The sequence below is a fragment of the Microtus pennsylvanicus genome, chromosome 3 (genome assembly GCF_037038515.1).
Source record: "Microtus pennsylvanicus isolate mMicPen1 chromosome 3, mMicPen1.hap1, whole genome shotgun sequence".
NCBI lineage: Eukaryota > Metazoa > Chordata > Mammalia > Rodentia > Cricetidae > Microtus > Microtus pennsylvanicus.
In genome coordinates this window covers 66,084,920-66,110,477 of record NC_134581.1, presented here as the reverse complement: position 1 = coordinate 66,110,477, position 25,558 = coordinate 66,084,920, and the positions used below count along the sequence as shown (strand labels likewise).

Genomic DNA, 25,558 nt, shown 5'->3' with positions numbered 1-25,558 from the left:
AATGGCCAGTAGAAGCAGACTGGTGAGAGAAGGTGAGAAGAATTCAGATTCTGCAGAGGGGCCTTAGAACGCAGAGTGTTTCATTTCTGGTTACAGGAAATCCAAGTCAAAGTCACTGACATCCTAACGTGTAGGGAAAACACCCTTGCTACTTGAAGATTAGAAATGAAACAGGTAAGAATCCTATATCTAAAGGAGGGAACAAATTTCTCATGACGCTAGGTGGTTGGTGGGAATTGGGGAGAACGGGCAAGTTAATAAATAAATCAGAGTGGCTATCGCACCCGTGAGTTTGCTATGACGGGAAAAACATGAGAACTGCACACACCAAAACATCAGACGGAGACCAAACTGCCAACCCGAGTGAGAGACGGACAAGGCTCTTCCAGGAGAGTACTCTGACCGATCAGAGGAGTCGAACTAGCTGGAGAAGGACGTCCAGCTATGTGGTCTTGTGTCCTTAAAAATTAAGATTGTCCAACTAACTTCTTGTCCCAGAATCCAGGGCAAGCTCTTGAGCACTTTCCCGTTGACCTAAGTAGGGATTCTAGCCCAACTGCCATCTCTGTTCCTCGGTGTGAAAGAAAGAATCGCTTGTCACCCCAGCTCTGAACTGTGGTGCTAACAGCTTTCTCTCTCTCCCTCTGTTGTATTGAGTTACTTCGCTTCAAAACGAGCGCTGTGGCCAAGGTCCTGAACTGAGAGTTGGTACCCACAGTCTGACTGTTCTGTGCACTCTAGACTTTAGTTTTCCCGTCAGCACAGACAGCATAGGCTTGCTTATACAGCTGTTTCGGGTTGGAACATTCCAGTACCCAGACAGCGAGCCCCCTTGCCTCACAGAGGGGGACCGACCCTTGAGGTTTCAGGACTAGGGATTCCCTTCTGGGGAGAATGGAGCTCTGGCCGCGATCTATGAAGATGGCCTCCAGGAGACGCGCTTCCAGGAAGAGCGGGAAGGATTGAGGAAAGAAAGCCAAGAAGTGAGCTCTCTCAAGAGGCAGCTTCCAGACGGGCGCGCTCTAAGTCGAAGCGGGACTAAGCCGACCGGGTTTGAATTGACAGACGCCGCCCAAGGGCCCAAAGTCTACTAAATGGCTACTCGGGGACCAATCATAAGCAAGAGTTCTGAATCCTAACTAGAGAGCCGAATTGCAGACAACCAATCATAAGCCGGGTCCCTTCGATGGGGGCGGGGAAAGGGTTGGGCATGGGCGGTCAGTAGTGTGCGTTGATTGGGTGGCGGAATGTGGGCGGAACCAATAGCAGAGCGGGGCTTGCGGCCGCGGGTCGATCCTCCACCTCCAGCACCGTGGCTTCTGGCTTGCTGAACCAGGAGAGCAGGTCTGCCTTGGGACGACCGGTCTCGGCGGGTGAGCGGCGCTGGGGGAGGCTTAGACGAGCCCGGGGTCTCCGTGAAGGGGACGTCGCTGAAATCGGGCGGGTGGCTCCTGTCGCCCTGGTGCTCCTCACACTCGCTGCTTGTTGACCGAGCAGCTCACTGTCCAGCCCCAACTGGGCTGAAATCTCAGAGCGCAATCCCGAGGTTTTCACCCTTCGCGGGCCTGCACGATGCGGGATGGAAGCCATCCTATATGCTCCCCTGGACTTACATGACACAGGGTGGGAACCCAGCTATGGGTCGCCCCCCCTCCCATCGTTGTCCTTTCTCCGCAGCTAGACCCACTGGAGCAGCTGGTGCTGCTGCTTCCAATCGCCCTTGGAAAATGACCGTGTAGAGAGAGTTCCTGCAGCCTGTGTACTGCGAGTGGTGGTAACCATTGGTGTACCAAATAGATGCAGGGAATGCAAGCGCCTGCTTCCCAGCTTTGGAAGCGCAGAGCAGAAGGGTCGCTGAAGACCCACCCACTTGGAAGAAGTGCTAGCGCAGAGTTCACGGGACTTTGTAACACTTTAGGAGAGGAAGAGAGGAAACGCTGGTTTCTGGTTTTATTGTTGGTTTTTTTCTGGTGTACTTTGCGCAAAGTGCAGAGTGTAAGTCCACTCCTTCTTCGTTCCCCTTTCGTTCAACAAAAATTATGAATATGGCGCCAACCTCCCAGTTAGAAGCCCGTACCGTTTGAGTCTTTTCAGGAGCTAAATGTTGTTGGCAAGAAGTACACTAACACCTTCATAGGATTTGGATTCGCCCTCCGTCCTCTCCACACACGGGGCACGTTTGGTTAAGATGGAAATCTCTGATAAAGACTTTCCTTTGCGTGTATTTGCTGCCGTGGCAGGTTTCAGTGTGTACCTTTTCTTCGGGTACACAACAACAGCGAAAACAGCTTAGATATTAATGCTAGAAGGGACTTTTAGAGAAGGCGTTGCTGAGCTCTTTGAGAGGCCGCGTGGCTAAAGTTTCAGAGGTTGTTAGCGCAGCTGGCACTTGGACAACTTTTGCAACTTAGCACCTGTGTCGTGCACCAGGTTGTCTTGTGACCAGACCTGCCAATAATACCTTGCCCTGCTTTAGCAAGCAAGGCTCTGCAAAAAGATGCCTAACAAACCCCATTTAAGGTCGTGGGAACGTTTTCTGGAGATTGGCCTTCACTAGTGGCCTTTAACAGTCTTTTCAACTCTAAGAACTTTTTCTTTTCCAGAGGAGTCTTCCGCTGTAGCCGGGTCTAGACTGGAACTGAGAGGCAGTCTGGACTGGCTCTCAGCAAGTAGCATTCTCTGTTGCTCTCTCTGGGTCGGTGGGACAACAGGCGTGCCCCACCACACCCAGCTCCCTATCAAATTCCTATCATGTTTGCTTTAAAACGCGTAAAAACTTTCAGAGTTGGAAAGGATTGCACCTTGGAATTAATGCTTCAGTTCACATTACATTATGAACACTGGCCTTATGTTATATATATACTCAGAAGGAATGTTTAAAATTCCTTGTTAAGTCTTAAGGCCAAAGGCAATGTGACAGAATATATTAGTTTCCAGAAGTTTCAGGTGCAAAGATTGTTTTGAAACCCTGTTTAATCTTTGTGACAATATGTTAGCGAACAAAACCTGAAAGGCTTAACTTGCTTCTGAAAGCAAATATCACGGTCGAAGGTAAACGTGAGACGTGATTGTCAAGAATACCACAGCTTGGCTGGGGACGTGGTTCACTTGGTGTGTGTAGTGCTTGCCTGGCGTGTATGAGGCCCTGTGTTTGATCCCCGGCACCAAATAAACCAAGCATAATGGTACTTCCCTGTAATCTCAGCATTTTGGGAGGCAAAGGAGAAGGATCAGAAGGTCCAGGCTATATGATGCCACGAAACCTTTTCCCAAAAAATGAAAACATGAAAGAATGCAATAACTTAGAATTGCAGGCATGTGCCATCGAGCCTGGCTTTTTACGGTTGCCGTGGATGCAAACCTCATGCTCACATATTGGTCCGCCACCCTGTGAGCCATCTTCACAGCCCACAGAGCTGGGTTCTTAGAACATAGTACTAGTTTTGACCCATCTCTTAATTCTGTTTCACCTAAATTTCCCTGTAAAGTTGATAGACAAGAGAAAGGATTGAATTGGATGATTAAAAAAAATGCCTCTGTGAACCGTGTTTGTCCTTAGAATTGTCCCTTCAATTTGGGAGGGGAGTTCAAAAATAATTTACGACACAAGGATTGACTCGCCAACACATCCACTTCTGTTTTGTTTGAGACAACATCTCCCTAGACAGCCTGACCAGCCTAGAACTCACGAGGTAGACCAAGCTGGCCTGGACTTGAAACAGTCCTCCAAGCCCCTGCCTTCCAAGTGCCGGGATTCTACACATGGACCATTTTGCCCTGACAGAACATCAACTTGCTTTTCTTTTAAAGTTTGTTTTAATTTTTAAATGTCTCTGCGTGGCTAGGGTGCACGTGTAACTGCAGATGCCTACAAAGTCCAGGAAAGGGTGTCAGATCCTCAGATGCCTACAAAGTCCAGGAAAGGGTGTTAGATCCTCCTGGAACCAGAGTTACAGGTGTTAGAAGCCACTTACTGTGAGTGCTGGAGACCAAACTTAGGTCTCCTGAAAGAGAAACAAGTGCTCTTAGCTGCGGAGTCACCTCTCGATCCCCAGGACATCTTCATGATCTCATTCACTAATTTGATTTTTTTAAACTTTACAAAGAAGTCAGAAGGTAGTGGCGCACACCTTTAATCCCAGCACTCGGGAGGCAGAGGCAGGCGGATCCCTGTGATTTCGAGGCCAGCCTGGTCTACAAGAGCTAGTTCCAGGACAGGCTCCAAAAGCTACAGAGAAACCCTGTCTCGAAAAACTGATCAGCCAACCAAACAAACAAACAAAAAACAAAAAACTTTACACATAAAAATCAAGAAGCATGGATTCACTATAAAGAAACACTGGTCTGTCTTAAGAATAATCATTCAAATAACTGTCATTGTAATATGTCTCTCTTCTGACTGTCATTTTTCCTCTAGACATGATGTCAAGTGAAGACGGTCAGCAGTCCCACGCCTTAACCAAGCCCACTTTTACTGAGGCTCAAGCCTCTGCTCTGGTAGAATCAGTATTTGGGTTCAAAGTTTCTAAGATCCGGCCCCTCCCTAGCTATGACGACCAAAACTTTCATGTTCACGTTTCAAGAACCACAGACACTACCGATGACCCCGCTGACTATGTCCTCAAAATAAGCAACGCGGAGTCTAGTCAAACTCCAGACCTGATTGAAATGCAGAACCATGTCATCATGTTTCTGAGAGCGGCTGGATTTCCAACGGGCTCCGTGTGCCGAACTAAAGGAGGCAACACGATCTCGCTCATGTCCATTGGTAAGCGATTCCTGATGCGGTCATATTGTTGCATTTTGGCTACAGGTAGAAGCGTGGTATCAAAGACAATTCCAATTGGAGATATAGTTTGGAAATGGTTTTTGTCGAGAGCCAGTATAAATTAAAATTTTCTGTTTAGAGATGTCCCACTAAATAGTGACTAAGGGAACTGCGAAAATCCGGAGAATATCTTCTGTTCTTATTCAACGCAAAAAGATTATATGTGTTGCTAGGGATCGAACCCAGGCCCCTGCAAATGCTAGGCAGGCACTCGCCAGTCATTTCTCCAGCCTCAGGACGTCTTTTTGTTTATTAGACTGGCTGCACACACTAGTGCTGTGGTGTGGTAGAAAGAACATGAAACGAGCATTCAGGCGTTTTAAACCCTGGTTTGTCATTGCTACATGTGTGACCTCGGGTACAATGCTTGAATGCAAAGCTGCAGGTTCTCCTCTGTGGGACTGGACCCCTTTCCTTTAAAGAGTGCTGAGATATGCCTAGCTTAGCCAGCAGGAGCTCAAGATCAGTTTCTTAGATTTTTTTTCCTTTTTTTTATATATTTTTTATTGATATTTATTGAGCTCTACATTTTTCTCTGCTCCCCTCCCTGCCTCTCTCCTCCCCTCTTCAACCCTCCCCCAAGGTCCCCATGGTCCCAATTTACTCAGGAGATCTTGTCTTTTTCTACTTTCTACTTCCATGTAGATTAGATCTATGTAAGTCTCTCTTAGTGTCCTCATTATTGTCTAAGTTCTCTGGTATTGTGGTTTGTAGGCTGGTTTTCTTTGCTTTATGTTTAAAAACCACTTATGAGTGAGTACATGTGATAATTGTCTTTCTGTGTCTGGGTTACCTCACTCAAAATAATGTTTTCTAGCTCCATCCATTTTCCTGCAAAATTCAAGCTGTCGTTACTTTTTTCTGCTGTGTAGTACTCCATTGTGTAAATGTACCACATTTTCCTCATCCATTCTTTGGTCGAGGGGCATTTAGGTTGTTTCCAGATTCTGGCTATGACAAACAAAGCTGTTATGAACATAGTTGAGCACATGTCCTTGTGGCACGATTGAGCATCCTTTGGATATATACCCAAAAGTGGCATTACTGGGTCTTGAGGAAGGTTGTTTCCTAATTTTCTGAGAAATCGCCACACTGACATCCAAAGGGGCTGTACCAGATTGCATTCCCACCAGCAATGCAGTAGTGTTCCCTTTTCTTGGAACTTTTTTTTTTAAGTATGAGGTGCACCATCATCTTTTCTTTTGTTTATCTATTAGTTTTTAATTTGTATTGCTCCTAACAACAAAGACCCACTCCAGTCCCTGAGGAATAGACAGTAGAGCTGTGTTACAGATACAAGATGTGCTTCAATTTGCCACAAAGGAACCTATGACTTATGGAACGGCCCTTTTTTTACACCTTGTTTTCCTCATTGCAAGTGTATATGAAAATGCGGGTTCAAGGCATTCATTTACCTCGTAAGTAAATGTCTCCTTGGAGCTAAGGAAGGCCTGCATAGTTGGGGCTGTTTGCGTGTGTAAATGGTTTATCCTTCTGTTTGCTTTGACCCCCTCTGCCCTACCTCGCAGAACATTCCAGCATAGTCTTAGCTTTGTGTACTTTCCCTCTTGCCGTGAAATTCCTTTCCCTTTCAATAGTAATTCTAAAGAAAAAGTAGCTTTATTGTTTCCTCAAGACTGATTGACAGAATATGTCATTCCTTCAATCTAGACAGTGGATCTGAAATCAAAAGCTACTTGGTGAGAATGCTCACTTACCTCCCAGGAAGACCCATAGCCCAGGTTGCCATCAGCCACCAGCAATTATATGAAATAGGAAGGCTAGCTGCCCAGCTGGATAAGACATTGGAGGTAAGATTTGGGGCCTTATTTTGTGAGGAATTTGTGTTTGTTTATCTTATGATTTTTGTTTTATTTGCTTTGCGAAAGAATCTCACTGTGTAGCCCTGGCTGGCCTGGAACTCACTATGTAGACCAAGCTGACCTCAAATTCACAGAGATCCTCCTGTTTCTGCATTAAAAGGGCTGGGATTAAAGGATTAAAGATATGCACACACCACGTCTGGCTAGCAGTGAGATTCTTTTTTTTTTTGTTTGTTTTTTGTTTTTTCGAGACAGGGTTTCTCTGTGGCTTTGGAGCCTGCCCTGGAACTAGCTCTGTAGACCAGGCTGGTCTCTAACTCACAGAGATCCGCCTGCCTGCCTCTGCCTCCTGAGTGCTGGGATTAAAGGCGTGTGCCTTCATCGCCCGGCCAGTGAGATTCTTAAGAACAATGTGCTTCATATATTCATGCTTTTTGAGGCAGGTCTCATACAGTACAGGCTCCAAACTCACTGTGTAGCCAAAGATTACCTGAACTTCTGCTCCTCCTGCCTCCATCTCCTGAGTACTGGAATCATAGGCATGTGCCACGCCTCGTTTATATGGCCCTGGAGCTTGAGCTCCACGCCTGCTAGACAAGCATCCTGCTAACGGTGCTGCCTCCCCAGCGTATTTGCTCAGCTTTTATTTCTGACATCCATCTGTCACTGCACATTTGACACACTGGAAGACGAGGGTCCAAAAGTAACTCCAAACTGGTTCTAAAGTTAGGAGTGCATTGGCCATAGGAAAGGTGAAAGAAGGACCTTCCAGGTGAAGGACGGAGCACATGAAGTACAGTGAAGGACCATGTTCAGGAACCTCCGGCTGTGATATATAAGGATTATAAATGAGGCGCACAAGAGATAAAACTGAACATATAAGGTGGAGTCAGATTCTAAGACACATGTTCTGTGACAGTAAGGAGTTGGTTTGTCCCTAACGCTTGGGAGGCAGATGCAGGAATCTCTTCAGTTTGGGCCACCTAGACTACATTCTAAGACCTGGCCTTTCCCCCCTGCTCCCGTGAAAGTAAGCAGTCGGAACTGTAACTTACAGGCAGTAAGGATCCTTGGGAGGGTTTCTTAACCTGCAAAACCAGATTATAGCACTCCGAGAGCCAGAAAGGTGGGGAACATCCAGGACGCTAGTTCAGCAGTTGGATAATCAATAATTAATGAAAACTGATCAAGGGCTTCAGTTAATGTATCTGTAGTCGGCTCGAAGTTAGCGAACAGAAAACAGTGCTGTTCCATGGGCAGTCATCACACTTGAAATGTTCCTTACAGGAAAACAATTTTAGTGTCTTATTTTGGGGTTTTCGTTTGTTTGTTATGCAATCTGACGGTGTTTACCAGGCGTGGTGGTATATGTCTCTAGTCCAGCACTTAAGAGGCTAAGGCAGGAGGATTGCTGATAATTCAAGCATAGCTATTTTCTGACATCCTGACTAAAAACAAAGAAACTGTGAGTCTTTCTTTTTTCTTTTGTGTTTTTGTTTTTCAAGACAGGATTTCTCCAAGTAACACCTCTGCCTGTCCTAGAACTCACTCTGTAGACCAGGGTAGCCTCGAACTCACAGAGATCTGCCTGCGGCTGCCTCCCAAGTACTGGGGTTAAAGGCATGCACCACTGCCCAGCAGAAACCGAGAGTCTTTGCCATTTAGTTGACATATTTAGGCCATTTTACTTTTTTCCCCTTTGGGGTATGTGTGATCATGTCCAGCTTCCATGTTTCTCATGTTTGGTACTCACTGAACTTTCCGGAGTAGACACAGTTAGGTTGATTGTAAACCTTTTGACTCTTTTGTATCTTGAATGTAACTTCTGACAGGTGGGGGTTTAAATCTAAGAATTATGTAATGCAAGCCCCTTCTGAGTTCTCTACCCAACATCCTATAACATCCAGAGTGGTGGGTAGCTGCAGACACTGCTCCCAGCCTCACTTCTGTGCCCAATCAAATCCCTTGTAGACCTTCCATTCCTCAGACTTAGCACGTGGGGTATATACCAATCCTTCAAATTCTCAAGGAGGACTTGGTGTTCTCTCTGCAGCCTGACCTTGGAAGTCTGTCCTGCAAACTCTAGACGCCTTGGTCTTCCTGGACTCTCATCTCCGTTTCTTCAACTCATTGAACATTCTGGGCTCTTCCTGGGTCTTCTCTCTGCACTTAGTCCTCTGTCAAGGTAGTGAGTGGGGACAAACTCATTTTACTTTGTCTGTTTTCATTACTTAATGCCAGTGATTTAAATTCTGTTTAGTGCTTTAGCTTTTATAACTGTTACTCCTCTTGGCCAGATGTCAAGGCCATATGACCATCTACACAGCAATAATTGACCCTGCTATCCCAAAGCAGAAATAATTCATTTACTTCCTAGTTAAACAAAAGTGCTTTAGTGACTCATTTTAAAAAACCAGCAAAGTTACAAAGAAAAATTAAAAGTTATCAGTAATCCCATTCGCTGGAATTGATGTTTAGTGTTTATAAACTTTTTCTACTGCACTCTGTTTACATATTCAACAAAAATTGTATTGCATAGAACTTTGGGTAATACACATATTAAGCATGTCAATCCAAACACTTTCAGTTAAGTGTGAGCAATTCCATTTGTGCTTGTTCACTAAAATGCCCATTTATGGGCGTACGAAGATGATTCCATTGTCACAAACACAAGGATATGAATAAGGATCCCAATACCCACATAGAAGAATGGCAGCGTATCTCCCAGCACTGGGGAGGTGGAGGCAGGCGATCCTGTGGGGCTCTCTGCCAGCCAGTCTAGCCAAATAGGGAAGTCCCAGGGTCACTTAGAGACCTTGTCTCCACAAATAAGATAGAGGGTCTGGTAAAATGCTTAGCAGTGAAGATTCTTGCCACCAAGCTTGAGCCCCACGTGGTGGAAGGAAAGAATTGACTCCCACAGGTTGTCCTCAGACCTCCACACTCATGCCCTGGCACAATAAATACACACATTTTCTTATGGGTGTTTGTATGCATATGTGCAACATATATATCCATGCGCACATGCGCACACACATGCACATGTAAATAAGTAATTTTAAAAGTAAAGTAAATGAAGAGCAACTGAGGAAGATGTGCTGGTGTCTAGGTATGCACGTGCACACGTGAGTCATGTACCCATGTACACACATACACACACACACACACACCACACACACAATATCCACTTATGGATAGCAATATACCTGGAATTTAAGTAGTTATTTTACTTTTATTTGCTATGACAGGGTCTTTCTGAAGATTTATTTAGTTTATGTGTGAGTGTTTTGCCTACATCTGTGTGAACCGCATGGGCCGTTTCCTGAGGAGGCCAGAAGAGGGAGCTAGATACCCTGAATGCTGGGAAAAACCTCCAGTTTTCTGCAAGAGGAGCAAGTGCTTTTAACCACTGAGCCTTCTCTCCAGCCGCCATGACAAGGTCTTGCTCTGTTTCAATGGCTGAAACAGTGTAGATTGAGTTGGCCTTAAAGTTGTAACAATCCTTGTGCCTCTGCCTCCTGAGTGCTGGGATTATATGTGTAGGCCATCATACCCGGCTTAAGTGTATTTTTAGAAGATTTTTCTCCATATATTAATTTTATCCAGAAAAAACTTTGTAACGGTTATAATGGTCTTTATGGTAGTTTGGGTTTTAATTTCTTTAGTAACTTCCCATGCTTTGTTCTGTAGTAACTACACTCTTGTCAACAGTATACAGAGCTTCTCTTTGTCTATACTCTCCCGACACTAGTTACCACTCATATTTCTGATCGTGTCTGTTTTCACGAGTGTGAAGTGATAGCTCATGGTGCTTCCAGTTTGTAGTTCCCTGATGGTTGTTGGTCGTGACCACCTTTTCATGTGCCCATTGACTGTTTTTGTATTGTCTTCGGGAAAAAAAAAAAATGTCTGTTCTAGTCTTTTGTTCATTTTTTAATTGAGTTATATTGTTTTTCTTGTTCTTGAGTTTACTAATTCTTTACAAATCTTGCACACTAGCCCTTTCCCTACACCCTTTTCCTGAACTATTGGTTGAGATTAAAATCGCTGACTTTGAACCGGGCAGTGGTGGCGCACGCCTTTAATCCCAGCACTCGGGAGGCAGAGGCAGGTGGATCTCTGTGAGTTCGAGACCAGCCTGGTCTACAAGAGCTAGTTCCAGGACAGGCTCCAAAACCACAGAGAAACCCTTTCTCGAGCCGGGCGGTGGTGGCGCACGCCTTTAATCCCAGCACTCAGGAGGCAGAGGCAGGCGGATCTCTGTGAGTTCGAGACCAGCCTGGTCTACAAGAGCTAGTTCCAGGTCAGGCTCCAAAACCACAGAGAAACCCTGTCTCAAAAAAAAAAAAAACAAAAAACAAAAACCGAAACCCTTTCTCTAAAAATCAAAAAAAAAAAATTAAAATCGCTGACTTTGTGTGTGACTATGTTCAACATTACATACATGTAATGTTGTGTGGGTATGCACTTACACTTGCGCAAGTGCCTATCAAGGCCAGAGGTTGACGTCAATGTCTTTCTTGATTGCGTTCCATCTTTTTGTTATTATTTAACTTTTCATGTTGTGTGTGTGCATGCGTTCATGCATGTCTGTGTGTGTGGCCATGCGTACCATAGTGCATGTGTAGAAATCTGCGGTGAGGACAACTTACAGGAGTCAGTTCTCTCTTCCTACATTTCGGGACTCACACTCAAGCCATGGGGCTTGGCAAATGCTCTTTCTAGGTAAGCCATCTCACTTGCCCTCTACCTTATTCTTTTTTTTTTGGTTTTTCGAGACAGGGTTTCTCTGTGGCTTTAGAGCCTGTCCTGGAACTAGCTCTGTAGACCAGGCTGGTCTTGAACTCACAGAGATCCGCCTGCCTCTGCCTCCTGAGTGCTGGGATTAAAGGCGTGCGCCACCATCGCCCGGCCCTCTACCTTATTCTTGGAGCTAGGTCTCTCACTAAGCCTGAAGTTGACTACACTGTCTGGCCAGCAAGCCCCAGTGTTAGTGTTTACAGACCTGTGCCTATCATCAGATCACCGCACTGACTATTTCCCCAGCCCCAGGGACTGTTGAGTGTTTCCTATGCTGAAGCTTTGATCGATATAATCCCATCTGTTTATATTTGCTGGGAATATGAGAGGCAAGAAATCATCTTAAGGGACAGTACCTCCCATGAATATATTCCTATAGAGGGGGCTGTGAAATGCTGGGAAGGGGTTGAAATTTTAAGAGTGGTCAGGAAGTCTGTACAGAGGTGCTTTTTGCCTAGTGGAAGCAAGACTCTAGCATCACTGTGGAAAGGGCATCCTGGAGGAGAGAAACAGCATATACCAAGGCCTTGAGGCCCCCTGGACTCCGGAGAGGCCAGAGTGGTGGAACCAAGTGAGTGAAGATGCACTGAGAAATAACAGAGGGGCCAGGCTCAGACGAGACGAGTGGGTGAAAACAGATCTCTTGATTTGGATACTTAACAAAAGTATTTATCCCCCACCCCCATCTCTCGTGTGTGTGTGTGGTGTGTTAGAAGTGTAGAGGTCAGGTGATAGATAATTCTCTAGGGTCAGTTCTCTCTTACTCTGTGGGATTCAGGGATCAAAACTGGGGTCATTGGACCTAATAGCAAGCACCTGGACCCAGTTAGTCATCTTACTGGTCCTATTTTTTGTTTTAGAGACAGACTCTTCCAAGCTGGCCTGGAATTCACTGTGCCCCCCCCCAGGGTTTCTCTGTGTCACAGTCCTAGCTGTCCTGGAACTCACTCTGGTAGACCAGGCTGGCCTTGAACTCACAGAGATCTGCCTGCCTCTGCCTCCCAAGTGCTGGGATTAAAGGCGTGCACCACCACCGCCCAGTACAGCAATTCTTATAAAGGAAAATATATAATTGGGCTAGTTTACAGTTCAGAGTTTTAGCTCATTATAGTCATGGTGGGAAGCGTGGCAGCACACAGGCTGACATGGAGCTGGAGAAGGAGCTGAGACTTCTACATCTGGATCAGCAGACAGCAGAAAGAGACAGTGAGCCGCTAGACCTGGCTTGAGCTTCTGAAACCTCAAACCCAACCCCCAGTAACACACTTCCTCCAACAAGGCCACACCTCCTAAAAGTGTCACTCCCTATGGGGCTATGGAACCATTTTTATTCAAACCATTTTCATTCATTTCATTCAAACCATTACATGTAGCCAGGGTGGCCTTGAACTTGCAGTGATCCTCTTGTCTCAGCCTCCTAGATGCTGGATTACAGGTGTGAGGCACCATGATCTTGAGAGCAGCCTCCAATTCCTTTTGTAAGCATGTCTTAGGGTTTTTATTGCTGTGAAAAGACACCTTGACCACAGCAACTCTTACAAAGAAAACATTTAATTGAGGTGGTGGCTCACAGCAGTTTCAGAGGTTCAGTCCATTATAATCATGACAGGGAGCATGGCAGAATGCAGGCAGACATGGAGCTGGCTACATCTTGACCAGAAGGCAGCAGGAAGTCAACTGACGATCACACTGAGTGAAACTTGAGAGAAGAGACCTCAAAGCCCACCTGCACAGTGACACTTCCTCCAACAAGGCCTCACCTCCTAATAGTGCGACTCCCTTTGGGGGCCATTTTCTCTCAAACCACCATAAAACACTAGTTAGAGATCCCTTTCTAAGAACCCAACACAGTGACATATGCTTCTAATTCTAGTACATTTGGGAGGTGAAGGCAGGAGGATCAGGAGTTCAAAGTCTCCCTTAAATACATAGGGAGTTCAAGGCCAGAGTGGGCTATGTAGGACCCTGTCTCAAAAAAACTTAAAACAAGGAAAAAATTGTCTTCACACCAATGAAGATCAAGTAAAATGAAACTATGATCCTAAAACTGTAAGGTCTTGATCAAATAAAAAGGGACTTAATATTTTGTGGATTTATAAAGAAAGAGAGATATTAGCCTTAAAAGAAAGGTCATCTGACCTCAACCTTCCAAGGGCTGGTCTTGTAAGAAGTTCGCTTGTTTGTTTCCTGACTGTCCCAGCAGCTCAAACCTGAAGTAATCACACAGAAACCATATTATTTAAGTCACTGCTTGGCCCATTAGCTCTAGCTTCTTATTTACTAACACTTATATCTTAATTTAACCCATTTCTAGTAATCTGTGTATCGCCACATGACTGTGACCTACCGGGTAAAGTTCCAGCATCTGTCTCCAGGAGAGCTACTTGGCTTCTCTCTGCCTCTGTCTTCTTTCTCCCAGCATTCAGTTTAGTTTTTCCCCACCTATCTAAATTCTGCCCTATCAGTAGGCCAAGGAAGTTTTCTTTATTCACCAATGGTATTCACAGCATACAGAGGGGAACCCCACATGAGGCTGGATTTTAAGAGGTGTCACTTCATCCACCTTGCTTTATGGGTTACCATAAATGAGGCAGGATAGTTGGCATAACTGAGTGCCATCTGCCTCCTGTAGGCACCTTTTGAGAGGAGAGTGTGGCAAGACACTGATCTCTCCATAGAGATATAGGGTGTCAAGGTGTCAACAGGCTGTCTCTTGCTTTTAAAAAAATTATTTATTTACTTTTTTCTATTTTTGAGGCAGGCCCAGACTCACTATGTGGCCAAGGATGATTCTGAGCTTCTGATCTTCCTGTATCCACCTCTCAGGGGCTGGGTTTGCAGGCAAATGCTATCATGCCTAGTTTTTACTGGATCCAGGTAGGGCGTTGTGCATTCTACCGCCTAAGCTACATCCTCTCCTGTTTCTTGCTCTTCATCTAGGAATTTCGTCATCCGAAGTTAAATCTTCTTCATCGGGAGAACTTCATCTGGAATCTGAAAAACATCCCTCTTCTGGAGAAATACATGGGTGCTCTAAGCCAGAATCAAAACCGGGAGATTGTTGAACAGGTCATTCAGTTGTTCAAGGAAAAAGTAATGACCAAATTAAGTCATTTTCGAGAATGTGAGTATTTTCCCAATCAAAGTACTTATTTTTCTCAACCTCTAAACTGGCAAGTTTCATACTGTCAGGAAAACATGGAGGTACAACTTAGATTTCCACCTTATAAGATGTTCTTGTTTGTTCCTTTTACTTTTACAAGAATAGTATCTTTACTATTCTTAAAATTGCCATATTTGAAGTTTGCTTTTGTTGTCATTTGGACTGTGTAGTCTGGGCTGGTCTTGACCTTACAGAAACCCTCCTGCATCAATCTCCTTATATTCAGCTTGATCAAATAATGCCAGTTTCCAAACGAGGCTGTATGAATTCGTGCTGTTACCAGGGTGTAGATGTCCTCACTGCACTACATCTTGACTTTGTGATGATGCATTTTTTTAAATCTTATTTTCACATTCTAGTTTCTCATTATAGTTTTAAAATACATTGTAGTTTCTCTATTTGGCTGGATGTGCCTATTCGAGTCTTTTGCCTATTTTTCTGTTGGTATTTTTTGTCTCATTTATAGATGAAAGTTCTAAACATACTTGTCCAAGATATTTATCCCACCAGGTCCCACATCCATTTAGTCCCAAATAAACACACAGAGAGCTACATTAATTATAAACTGATTGGCCTATTAGCTCAGGCTTCTTATTAACTCTTATAACTTATATTAGCCCATAATACTTGTCTATATTAGCCACGTGGCTTAGTACCTTTTTCAGCATGGCAGACACATCTTGCTTGCTCTATGTCTGGCTTCCTCTGAGCCTGGGTGATGACTGCGGACTGAAACTTTCCTCTTCCCATAATTCTTGTTGCCCTGCCTCTACTTCCAGCCTGGTCTCCATTGCCCTACCTATACTTCCTGCTTGGCTACTAGCCAATCAGCGTTTATTTAAAAGACAAGTGACAGGGTACAGACCATTGTCCCACAGCACACACACACACACCCTTTTTTTTTTTAAACAAGAACTCTGAATTGAATCTCCTTTGTTTAGCTTTTCTACTGACCATTATCTATAACAACTTGTAACCAACAATCTAAACAAAGGCAAACATCCATAATCCATATTTTGGGAATGTGAGTGTAGTTTTCCAGGCTACTTCCTGCTGATTGGGGGCACTGATAATTATATGGGGACCTAAAGAAAATTTAGAATTATGGTCAAGTCCTGACTGGAGAATCCTGTGAGGTTTGATCATCTCATCCAGCAGTCTTGAACCTGTTCTGGATGTAGAACTCAGATATTTGGGCCATTCCTTCTATCAGCGATTTCTCAGGGGGTCTTTCTTGATCAAACCTGGTTTTTCTTTACTCAGAATGAATCCACAGCTTCCCATTTCCTGTGGAAACAAAAGCAAAACCCCTTCTCCAAAGTAACATATCTTTTGACTTAAATTTGGAGTCAAGGCATTTTCAAAATATATATGTTAAATTAATCTAGCAGCATTTATAATCAAATATCTTTTAGCAGCTTTTGCTCCTTCCTCAGCCATCTAACAATTTAAAGACAATAACATACAGTATCCAGACTCTTTGTATATTTTCCATCTTTTTAAAAATATTTTTTATTTATTATGCATACAATATTCTGTGTGCATGTATGTCAGTAGGCCAGAAGAGGACACCAGACCTCATTACAGATGGTTGTGAGCCACCATGTGGTTGCTGGGAATTGAACTCAGGACCTTTGGAAGAGCAGGAAATGCTCTTAACTGCTAAGCCATCTCTCCAGCCCTATATTTTTCATCTTTATGTGGCTTTATTTTAAACTCTATTTCTTTTATTTTTAATTTTTGGCTTTTTGAGACAGGGTTTCTCTGTGTATCTTTGGCTGTCCTGGAACTCTGTAGACCAGGCTGTCCCTGAACTCACAGAGATCTGCCTGCCTCTGCCTCCCAAGTGCTGGGATTAAAAGTGTGTGCCACCACACCCTGAACTCACAGAGATCTGCCTGACTCTGTCTCTCAAGAGACACACACACACACACATTAAATCTAGAGTCTACACATGAGAGAAAACATGCAGTATTATCTTTCTGAGTCTGGTTTACTTTAATTTAACATAACATGCCTTTAATCCTAGCATTTGAGAGGCAGAGGCAGGCAGATCTCTGTGAGTTCAAGGTCAGCCTGGTGTACAGAGTGAGTTCCTGGACAGCCAGAGCTGTTGTACGGAGAAACCCTGTTTCAAAAACAAACAAACAAACAAAACCAATCTTCAGTGCATCCATTTCCTAGCAAATATCATGATTACATTTTATTTATAGACAAATAAAATTCCATTATCTATGTGTACCATGTTTCCTTTATCCATTTATCTGTTAGTGGATATCTTGGGCAGTCATATGTCTTAGCTATTGTGAATAATTCAGCAATAAACATGGAGAGTACCTTTGTGTACACTGGTTTTGAAACTGTTGCTTTGAAGTATTAATCATTTATGTTCACATGCCAATAACCAAGAAAGATCACATGCCACGCCACCTCTTTAAAAAAAAAAGTCTATTGATACTTTGGATTTCAATTGCTTGTAGTTAAGTTTGAAAGAAATGGTAATTACAGTATATTTATGTTTATGAAACTAATCTAATCTATGAATAAATTCAGTGTCTCCATTTACATATACCCATAGGAGATCTTTATCCTTAAGGTGTAGATAGACAAGTAAACACATAGACATCAAGTTTTATAAATGTCCCTAATGAGGAGCTACACATGAAACATTTTAGAATATTCTCATTTATTTTGGGATGCACATGCCATAGCACGTACGTGGAGGTCAGAGGACAGCTTGAAGGGGTTTGTTCTTCCTTCTGCTTTGTGGATGCCTGGGTTGAGCTCAGCTCGTCGGGCATGGCACCAGCATCTTCCCTCACTGAGCCAGCTCACTCGCCCTGTATATGTTTTCGACAGTGCTGTAGAGGACTCTGCACATGCCGGACAAGTTACTCTATCATTCAACTATACATCTCGAGCTTATGCGACTACACTCCTTTCTTCATTTAATGTGTTCAATTTTAAAATTTAAAACGTACTAATATTGTATTTCATGTTCCACTTCTTGTGTGTTGCTGATGTTTCAAAGTGATATGTTATTGTATCCATGAGGGGGTCTCTGCAGGGGTCAGGCAGGGATACAGGCCACAACAGGTGAGGATGAAAATTCGGTTGAGATTGGCTTTGTCAAATTGGAGCAAACCTATGGGAGTCTGATTCCAGGCAGTTTGTTGTCAGTATATCTAAACACCGTATAATTTGGAAAAAGTTTTCTGGTGTAATACTATCCCCAGTGCACAAGGAAACATTATTACATCAAAACTTAACTCAGAATACATGTCATTTCTTCTAAAAAGAAGGGTTCTGGAGATGGGCCACCTGTACTGGCTTACAGCTGTATTAGCTTAAGGACTTAACAAAGGGTCTGGCCTGGTCTCAGTCATACAGATAGCATAAAAGTCGTTTGAGCTATTAGGCACCTCTGGTGCTGGTTGGGGAGCTTGGGAGAGCTTCTGGCTATACAGATAATGTAAGGGTCATTTAGACTATTAGGTATCTCAGATCCTGGTTGTGGGAGCTTGCCAGGGGTGGGGAAGGCTGGGTGTAAGGTCATTTAGATTACTAGCCACTTCCAGTCCTGATTATAGGCGCTTGATAGATATGGCCTGGCCCAGCAGATAACACAGGTCACCAGACTATTAATCATTTCCAAGTCCCAGCTTTCTGGATGGAATAACGGGTTTTATATCTTTCCCATTGGAAAAACAATCCTTCATGTTTAACATTCCTGGTTTCTCTGGAGAACTATGGGCACGAGGATCTTCATGCTGTGCTCTGAACACATTCGTACATTTTATTTAAAATTGTGTGTGTGTGTAAGCCACATTCAGGTACCCATAGAGGCTGTAAAAGCATATCAGATCCTGTAGCTGGAGTACCCACCCCATGTGGGTGCTGAGAACTCAGGTCTTGTAGAAGAGCCGGAAATGCTTTTAACCACTGAGCTATCTCTCAAGCTCTCAACATCAAACACATTACTTAAGTAATTTATCTCAAGATGCTTCAGAACTTACATGTGTATAACAAAATCATCTGAAATGTCCTGTAGAGGAAGAAATGTTTTTTCCTTAAGAAAAAAAAAAGCATATAGACCCGCCTGGCATCAAACCCACATTCCTCTAGGTTCAGTCTCCAAACTCAGGTTACAAGTGTATAATCCATTTTTAGTGTTGAATTATTTTATTTATTTATTGTGTAGGCGCATGTGTGTGTGTTTTGGGCATGCACGTACCAGGGCATGTTGAGTGGAAGTTATAGGATAACTTTAGAGAGTGGTCTGTCCTTCCAGAACTCAGGATATCAGGACTGCACAGCAAGCACTTTAACCCTGTGAGCCTTCTTGCTAACCCTCAGTGTTTAACTCTTGGCTGTGATAGTCAGGCATGAGGCACACACCTTTCATCCTAGCACTCGGGAGGCAGAGATAGGCGGACTTCTGTGGGTTTGAGGCCAGCCTGACAGCTAGGGCTACACAGAGAAAGTCTGTCTCAAAATCCTGTTAATGGTGATGTTGCTTTAGTTGTTGTGGTTAACACCGTCTATATGGTTAAGGAAGCTTTCGTGTATTCCTGGCTCACTGAGAATTCATATAAAAATGCATGCTTATTTCTCCTTACATCTGTAAGTATGTTGAATTATATTGTTTGTACCTAACATTAAATCAACATTGCATTCCTAATGTAAACCCAATGTGGTCACTGTATTGTTTTCATTTCTCTCTTTTTATTATGTATCATCTTTTTCAGTTTGCTGATGTTTTATTACTTCTTACATCTACATTCCTAAGAGACATTTCCTTTATAATATCCTTGTATGGGCTTAGACTCGTAAAATTTATTTAGGGAGTTTTTCTATCTTAGCTACTATAAGATTAGAGTAGGGATGGCCAGATGGCTCAGCTATCAAGAGCACTTGCTGCTCTGCCAGAGGACTGGAGTTCAGTTCTAGCACCCATGGTAGGTGGCTCACAACCCCTGTTACTCGAGCTTCAGGAGATCCAATTCCCTCTCCTGGCCTGTGCATTCACCTACACATATGTGGCATACACTCACTCAAATACAAATTTACGAAGTAAATACATATATTTTTAGAAGTATGACATTTTCTTTTTTGTACTGCTTGAGGTAATTTTACTGAGTCAATTTAGCATTGTAGTTTTCTTTAGGGAAGTATTAAAGTCAGCAAACAACGCATGATGGCACCAACCTGTAATCCCAGGACTTGGGAGTGAATATGGAAGGATGAGGAATTTGAGCTTATCTTCAGCTACATAGCGAGTTCAAGACCAGCTTAACTACACAAGTCCCCGTCTCTAACAAAAAGTCCCGAAAATTATTAAAATTAGAAATTTGATCTCTTTAATATACATAGGACTATTTAGATTTTTGCCATATTTAATGAGTTGTATTTTTATAGAGATTTACCTAATTCAACTAAAATTTTGTATTCATAGCTATAAGCTTTTAACATACCTTTTAAAAATTGTATTTATCATTTATTATTACCTACTCTCTTGAGATTTTATTTATTTTTATTTATATGTAAAAGTGTTTTGCTTACATATATGTACATGCAGCACATGCATGCAGTGCCCAAGGAAACCAGAAGAGGACAGTGGATCCTCTGGAACTGGAGTTAGAGCCAGTTGTGAGCTGCCGAGAGGGTGGTGGGAATGGAATCTGGGCGGAGCAGCCAGGGCCCTTGACCCTGAGCCGTCTTCCCAGCCCTATTTACAGAGCTTCTAATAATACTGATCCTTTTGTCCGGAATGCAGATTCCCAGCAACTCTTCTTGTGTGTCCCCAGTGATTCTCTCCCCAGACCATCCTCTGGGGAAGGGCATATTCAAGGCCCTCTTTATTGCATACTAAATAACTTATATTATTATCTTTTTTTTTTCTAAATGTTTCTGTTTGCCTTTAAAAAATTTTCTTGAAATGGGTGCTTAACTCATGGTATTTTTGTGTTTTTTTCTTTGCCCTTATTTGGACTACAGACATGAAATTAACTAAGTGTAGACTTGATTTGTGATGACCTGCACCCATTTTGTTACAAATGTGGAAGCTGTTTTCCTTAGCTTTCCTTCCTCCTCCTCTTTTTTTGTGAGCGTGTGTGCGTATGTGTGTGAGCATGTGAGGGGGTGTGTGTGCGCGCGTGTGTGTTGGAACTTATTATGTAGACCAGGCTGAACTCAAGCTCATAGAGACCCATCTGTCTCTGCCTCTGCCTCCCAGTGCTGGGGTTAAAGGCGTGTGCCAACATGCCCAGTTCTTTTTATACTGATATTCAAATTTAGTTTGTTTATTTGGAAAAGGCGCTGTTTGGCTTAAGACTTTATAAAAACCTATTCTAACTAGGGATAGTGGGCCACAACCTCAATTCCAGTCCTTCGAAGGCTGAGACAGGAAGATAGATAGGAATTTTGAGGCCAGCCTGGGACACATGGTAAGAGCATGTTTCAAAAAGCAAAGTTTATTCTATTTTGAGATATTTATTATTTATCAAAGAATATGTTGTTAGTCCTTTTAAAATTGAAGATAATATTTCTCATTATTCTTTTACAGCTTTATTGGGATATGAGTCACTGAAGACACAACGTATCCCTTTATTTGTACAATTCCACGATTTTATATATCCACAGGGTTGCGCAGACGTTGACTATCTAATTATAGGACATTTCATTTCCACAGTGAGAAATCCTGTACCCGGTAGCAGTCAGTTCTATTGCTTTTAAACTAGAAAATATGGGAGCCAGCTTTTGTTTGGCTCTTTTTCTGTCCAAGCGGGGAGGCGATATTAGATTATTCCGCCTGCTTTGTCTCTTACTGTGCTGTTTGTTTTCTGCCGCTCCCATTACGTGATCTCCACAGTTGCTGAAGCCTCTTTTCATCAGCCTGCCTGGGTGTCTTAGTCAGCGAACATTTGAACTGTTTTTGGAAATATAGCTATCTGCAGCTATAAGAGAAACTGTGCGCACCAAGTCCTAATACATAATTTTCATTTAGTTTTAGATATTTTGTAATTCATTTTTGAACATCTTCTTTTCATAATATTTAGAGATATAAGTTATTTCCTCCACAATATGATGAAGTTTTTAGTTATCTTTTTATTGCTGATTTCAGTTGTAATTGCATTTTGATTAAGAAACATGTTAGTCAGGCATGGTGCCATATGCCTTTAATCTGAGCATTGGGAGGCAAAGACAGGAGGATCTTTGTGAGTCTGAAGCCAGCCTGGTCACCATAGGGAGTTCTAGGACAGCATAGAGAAATTCTGTTCTAAACAAACAAACCAATAAACAAACACTCCGAAATAAAACACACTACATATCACTATTGGCCAATACGATAAATAAATAAATAAATAAATAAATAAACAAACAAACAAATAAATAAATAAATAAGTAAAAGTATATCTGTATTGTTCAGTAAAACAGTCTTCATGTGGTTAGTGAATACTTGAAATATGGTTTGTGTAACAAAAGAACTGGGCCATTTCACGTTATTTAATCTTTTTAAAAATAATTATTTGTTTTATTTCACATGCACTGGTATTTTGTCTGCATAAATGTCTGTATAAGAGTGTTAGATCTTCTGGAGCTGGAGTTATAGACAGTTATGAGCTACCGTTTGGGTTCTGAGAATTGAACCCAGGTCCTCTGGAAGAGCAGTCAGTATTCTTAACTGCTGAGCCTTCTCTCCAGGCTCAAATCTCATGAATTGAAATGGCCATCTGTGGTTAGTGGCTATTAATTTGAACAGGACAAGTCTATATGATTTTAGTCATTGACATTTATCTTAAATACTTTATGATATGATGTTTGTTACATGTTTATAAAAGTTCCATGTTGGGGGCTGGAGAGATGGCTCACAGGTTAAGAGCATTGTCTGCTCTTCCAAGGGTCCTGAGTTCAATTCCCAGCAACCACATGGTAGCTCACAACCATCTGTAATGGGGTTGGGTGCCCTCTTCTGGCCTGCAGGCATACACACAGGCAGAATATTATATACATAATAAATAAATAAATATTAAAATAAAATAAAAGTTCCATGTTTGATTAAAGTGAAGCTGTATCTGTAATTTTGGGGTGTATGGCCATTCAGTCAGGTTTGTCTCCCAGGTTGTTGAAATTTTCGGTATCTTTTTCCGATCACTTTTGTCTCTCCTCACAACCACTAAGTAAAACTTGCTGTAATCTCTTCCTGTGGTGTGGATTTTCTGTTTGTCCCTTGTATTTCTGTCTAATTTTGCTATATTTTGAATTAATTCTATGCTGCATTCCTATTTCAGAAATGTTTAATTTAAAACCTATGGTTTAGGGGCTGGAGAGATGGCTCAGAGGTTAAAAGCACTGGCTGCTCTTCCAGTAGTCCCATGTTCAATTCCTAGCAGCCACATGGTGGCTCACAACCATCTGTAATGAGGTCTGCTGCCTTCTTTTGGCCTGCAAGGATACGCGAAAGCAAAACACTGTATACATAATAAACAAATAAATAGAATCTATGGTTTACAATATTGTTCATTGGTATTACTGTGATACATGTTAATTAAGCGTAATTTAGGTAAACCTAACCATATGGAAGTTAAGCTGAGCATGGTGGCTCACACCTCTACTCCCCACACATGGGAGACCCAGGCAAAAAGACTGTCATGAGATTTATGCCAGTTTTGGCTACAGATTCAGATCCCGCTTCAAGAATACATTTGTAAGTTAAAAAGACATGTTCTGTATCACCTAGTTATAAGGTATCTGGGTCTCAGTGCTTGGTTGCTGGAAACAAACTGACAGTATCGAAATTCTAGACAGTAGCTTAAATCAGTGTTTTTCAAACTGCCCATGATAAAGACAAGTTAGGGGTTTTCTGTTTTCCCAACATATTAAAGTTTGATGCATGGTTCTGCTGTGTATGCCTGGGTCAGAGCTTGGACCACATGCAGCTAACTACACTAGATATAACCAATCAGGCCATGTATCATGTTCTTGGATGTCAAATTGCTATAACATTTTCTAAACACTTTCAGTTTCTGGTTTATTTTTGGTTTTGAGACAGGGTCTCTTTCTACAGCCCTGGCCGGCCCGAAACTCTGTATGTAGAACAAGTTGATCTTGAACTCACAGAGATTTGTCTGCCTCTGCCTCCTGAATCTGGGATACAAGGTGTGCATCATCACACGAGGGCCATAAGGACGTGTTGAAGCCTAGATATAAATAAAGGTGCATATGTTCCGTGTAAGACTCTGCTTCCTGTAATGATATGAATGTGCTCCTGTTCCTTTTAAACATCTCTGGCTTTGAGCAGTCCTCCAGCGTGTTTGCGAGCACTGCAGTCTCAGCCTTACCCTCTGCACTGGTGAGAAGCAAGAGCAAAGGAGCCAAAACGCTGCCTGTTCCTTTCCAGGGAAAATGGCTTTAAGAAAATAAGAGTTTGTTCTTTTATCTTTTTATTTCTCATCAAATTCTTTAGATGGCTTTGCTTTAGATAGAAAGAGAATGAGTTGGCATGTGAAATAACTTTTTATGTGATTTTTCTAATTTCAGGTATCAATCATGGTGATCTTAACGACCATAACATCTTAGTAGACTCCAGCGAGCCAGCCTCTGGAGATGCTGTGTATCGAATCTCTGGGATTTTAGACTTTGGTGACATGAGCTATGGCTACTATGTCTTTGAAGTGGCAATCACCATTATGTACATGATGATTGAAAGCACAAACCCCATACAAGTCGGAGGCCACATCCTTGCAGGGTTTGAAAGCGTGATCCCTCTGACGGCTGTGGAGAGGAGCGCACTGTTTCTCCTTGTCTGCAGTCGCTTCAGTCAGTCTCTTGTCATGGCTGAGTACTCCTGCCAGCTGTACCCGGAGAACAGAGAGTACCTCATGATTACAGCAAAAACGGGGTGGAAGCATTTACAGCAGATGTTCGACATGGGCCAGAAGGCCGTAGAAGAAATCTGGTTCGAAACTGCCAAGTCCTATGAATCCGGGATCTCCATGTGACCGGAGACAAGTTTGTATTTCCTTGGCAATCAAAACTCAGTTAGGCCCAGATCAAATTCATGAAGGATTTTCCTGCAGAATTAAAAATGAAATGGTAAAACAAATCCATGCCGAATATGAAGAGGCGAAGGAAGGTCTAGTTTTTACAGCAACCTTAGGACTACCTTCTACTCTTAAGAAAGTACTACATTTAGATAGAACTCTTTCCTAGTGTGCAAGGCCCTGGGCTTAACCTCAGCACTAGAAGAGAAAAACACACAAGTAAGCATGTCTTTCTGTGGGCTTTGTTTGTCTTTTCTTTCAATCATGCATGATTATATATGATTTGTAATCAGTTTCTCAAAGTCTATTCCAGGCCTTAAATCAATAATTTTTTTTTTTGGTTTTTTTGAGAAAAGGTTTCTATGTAGCTTTGGTGCCTATCCTGGAACTAGCTCTTGTAGACCAGGCTGGCCTCGAACTCACAGAGATCCGCCTACCTCTGCCTCCCGAGTGCTGGGATTAAAGGCGTGTGCCACCACCACCCGGCAAATCAATAACTAAACTGTGAAAGGAATACATATGTAAACTATATTTATATATTTTAAATAATCCACATATTTTAAACACCTAGTCTACACAACACTAACTGTACGTACTCTGACCTCACCTCCCTAGCATCCCATGGGATTCTGTCTTTTCCGTAGCATTTCACTGTCTTATCTGCTCATCTAGCCTGTCAATATGACCATGGCAGAGCCATGAGACACTTATGTCTGGGTGTCCCTCCTTGCACCTGTGAGAGTGCCTTTCCCACAGAAGAGTCTTTGGACACATTCACAAGACGAACGCACGCCAGAGGAAAGATGCTATGGTGCCGTAGGAGAAAACACAGGTGGGAGTCATGGGAAAACACTTCAGAACATTGAGAGAGTAGCTGCAGCTGGAACCAGAGGTCGACATT

At 42.8% G+C, this 25,558-nt stretch overlaps 1 protein-coding gene across 1 annotated transcript; it reads left to right on the top strand.

Moving 5' to 3' along the window:
- The first annotated feature begins 1,277 nt into the window (after positions 1–1,277).
- Positions 1,278–24,962, top strand: Hykk (hydroxylysine kinase). The gene is made up of 5 exons (XM_075967787.1): positions 1,278–1,373; positions 4,418–4,768; positions 6,500–6,639; positions 14,392–14,575; positions 24,155–24,962. The coding sequence occupies exons 2-5, from the start codon at positions 4,420–4,422 to the stop codon at positions 24,613–24,615; spliced, it is 1,134 nt and encodes a 377-aa protein (XP_075823902.1). The 5' UTR covers positions 1,278–1,373; positions 4,418–4,419; the 3' UTR covers positions 24,616–24,962.
- The last annotated feature ends 596 nt before the right edge of the window (positions 24,963–25,558 follow it).

Bases quoted from the DNA above. Each gene is read 5' to 3' on its own strand.
- Hykk (XM_075967787.1), top strand. From the start codon at position 4,420: ATGATGTCAAGTGAAGACGGTCAGCAGTCCCACGCCTTAACCAAGCCC. The intron at 6,640-14,391 runs GTAAGATTTGGG...CTCTTCATCTAG, and splicing joins AGCTGGATAAGACATTGGAG to GAATTTCGTCATCCGAAGTT. The intron at 14,576-24,154 runs GTGAGTATTTTC...TTCTAATTTCAG, and splicing joins ATTAAGTCATTTTCGAGAAT to GTATCAATCATGGTGATCTT.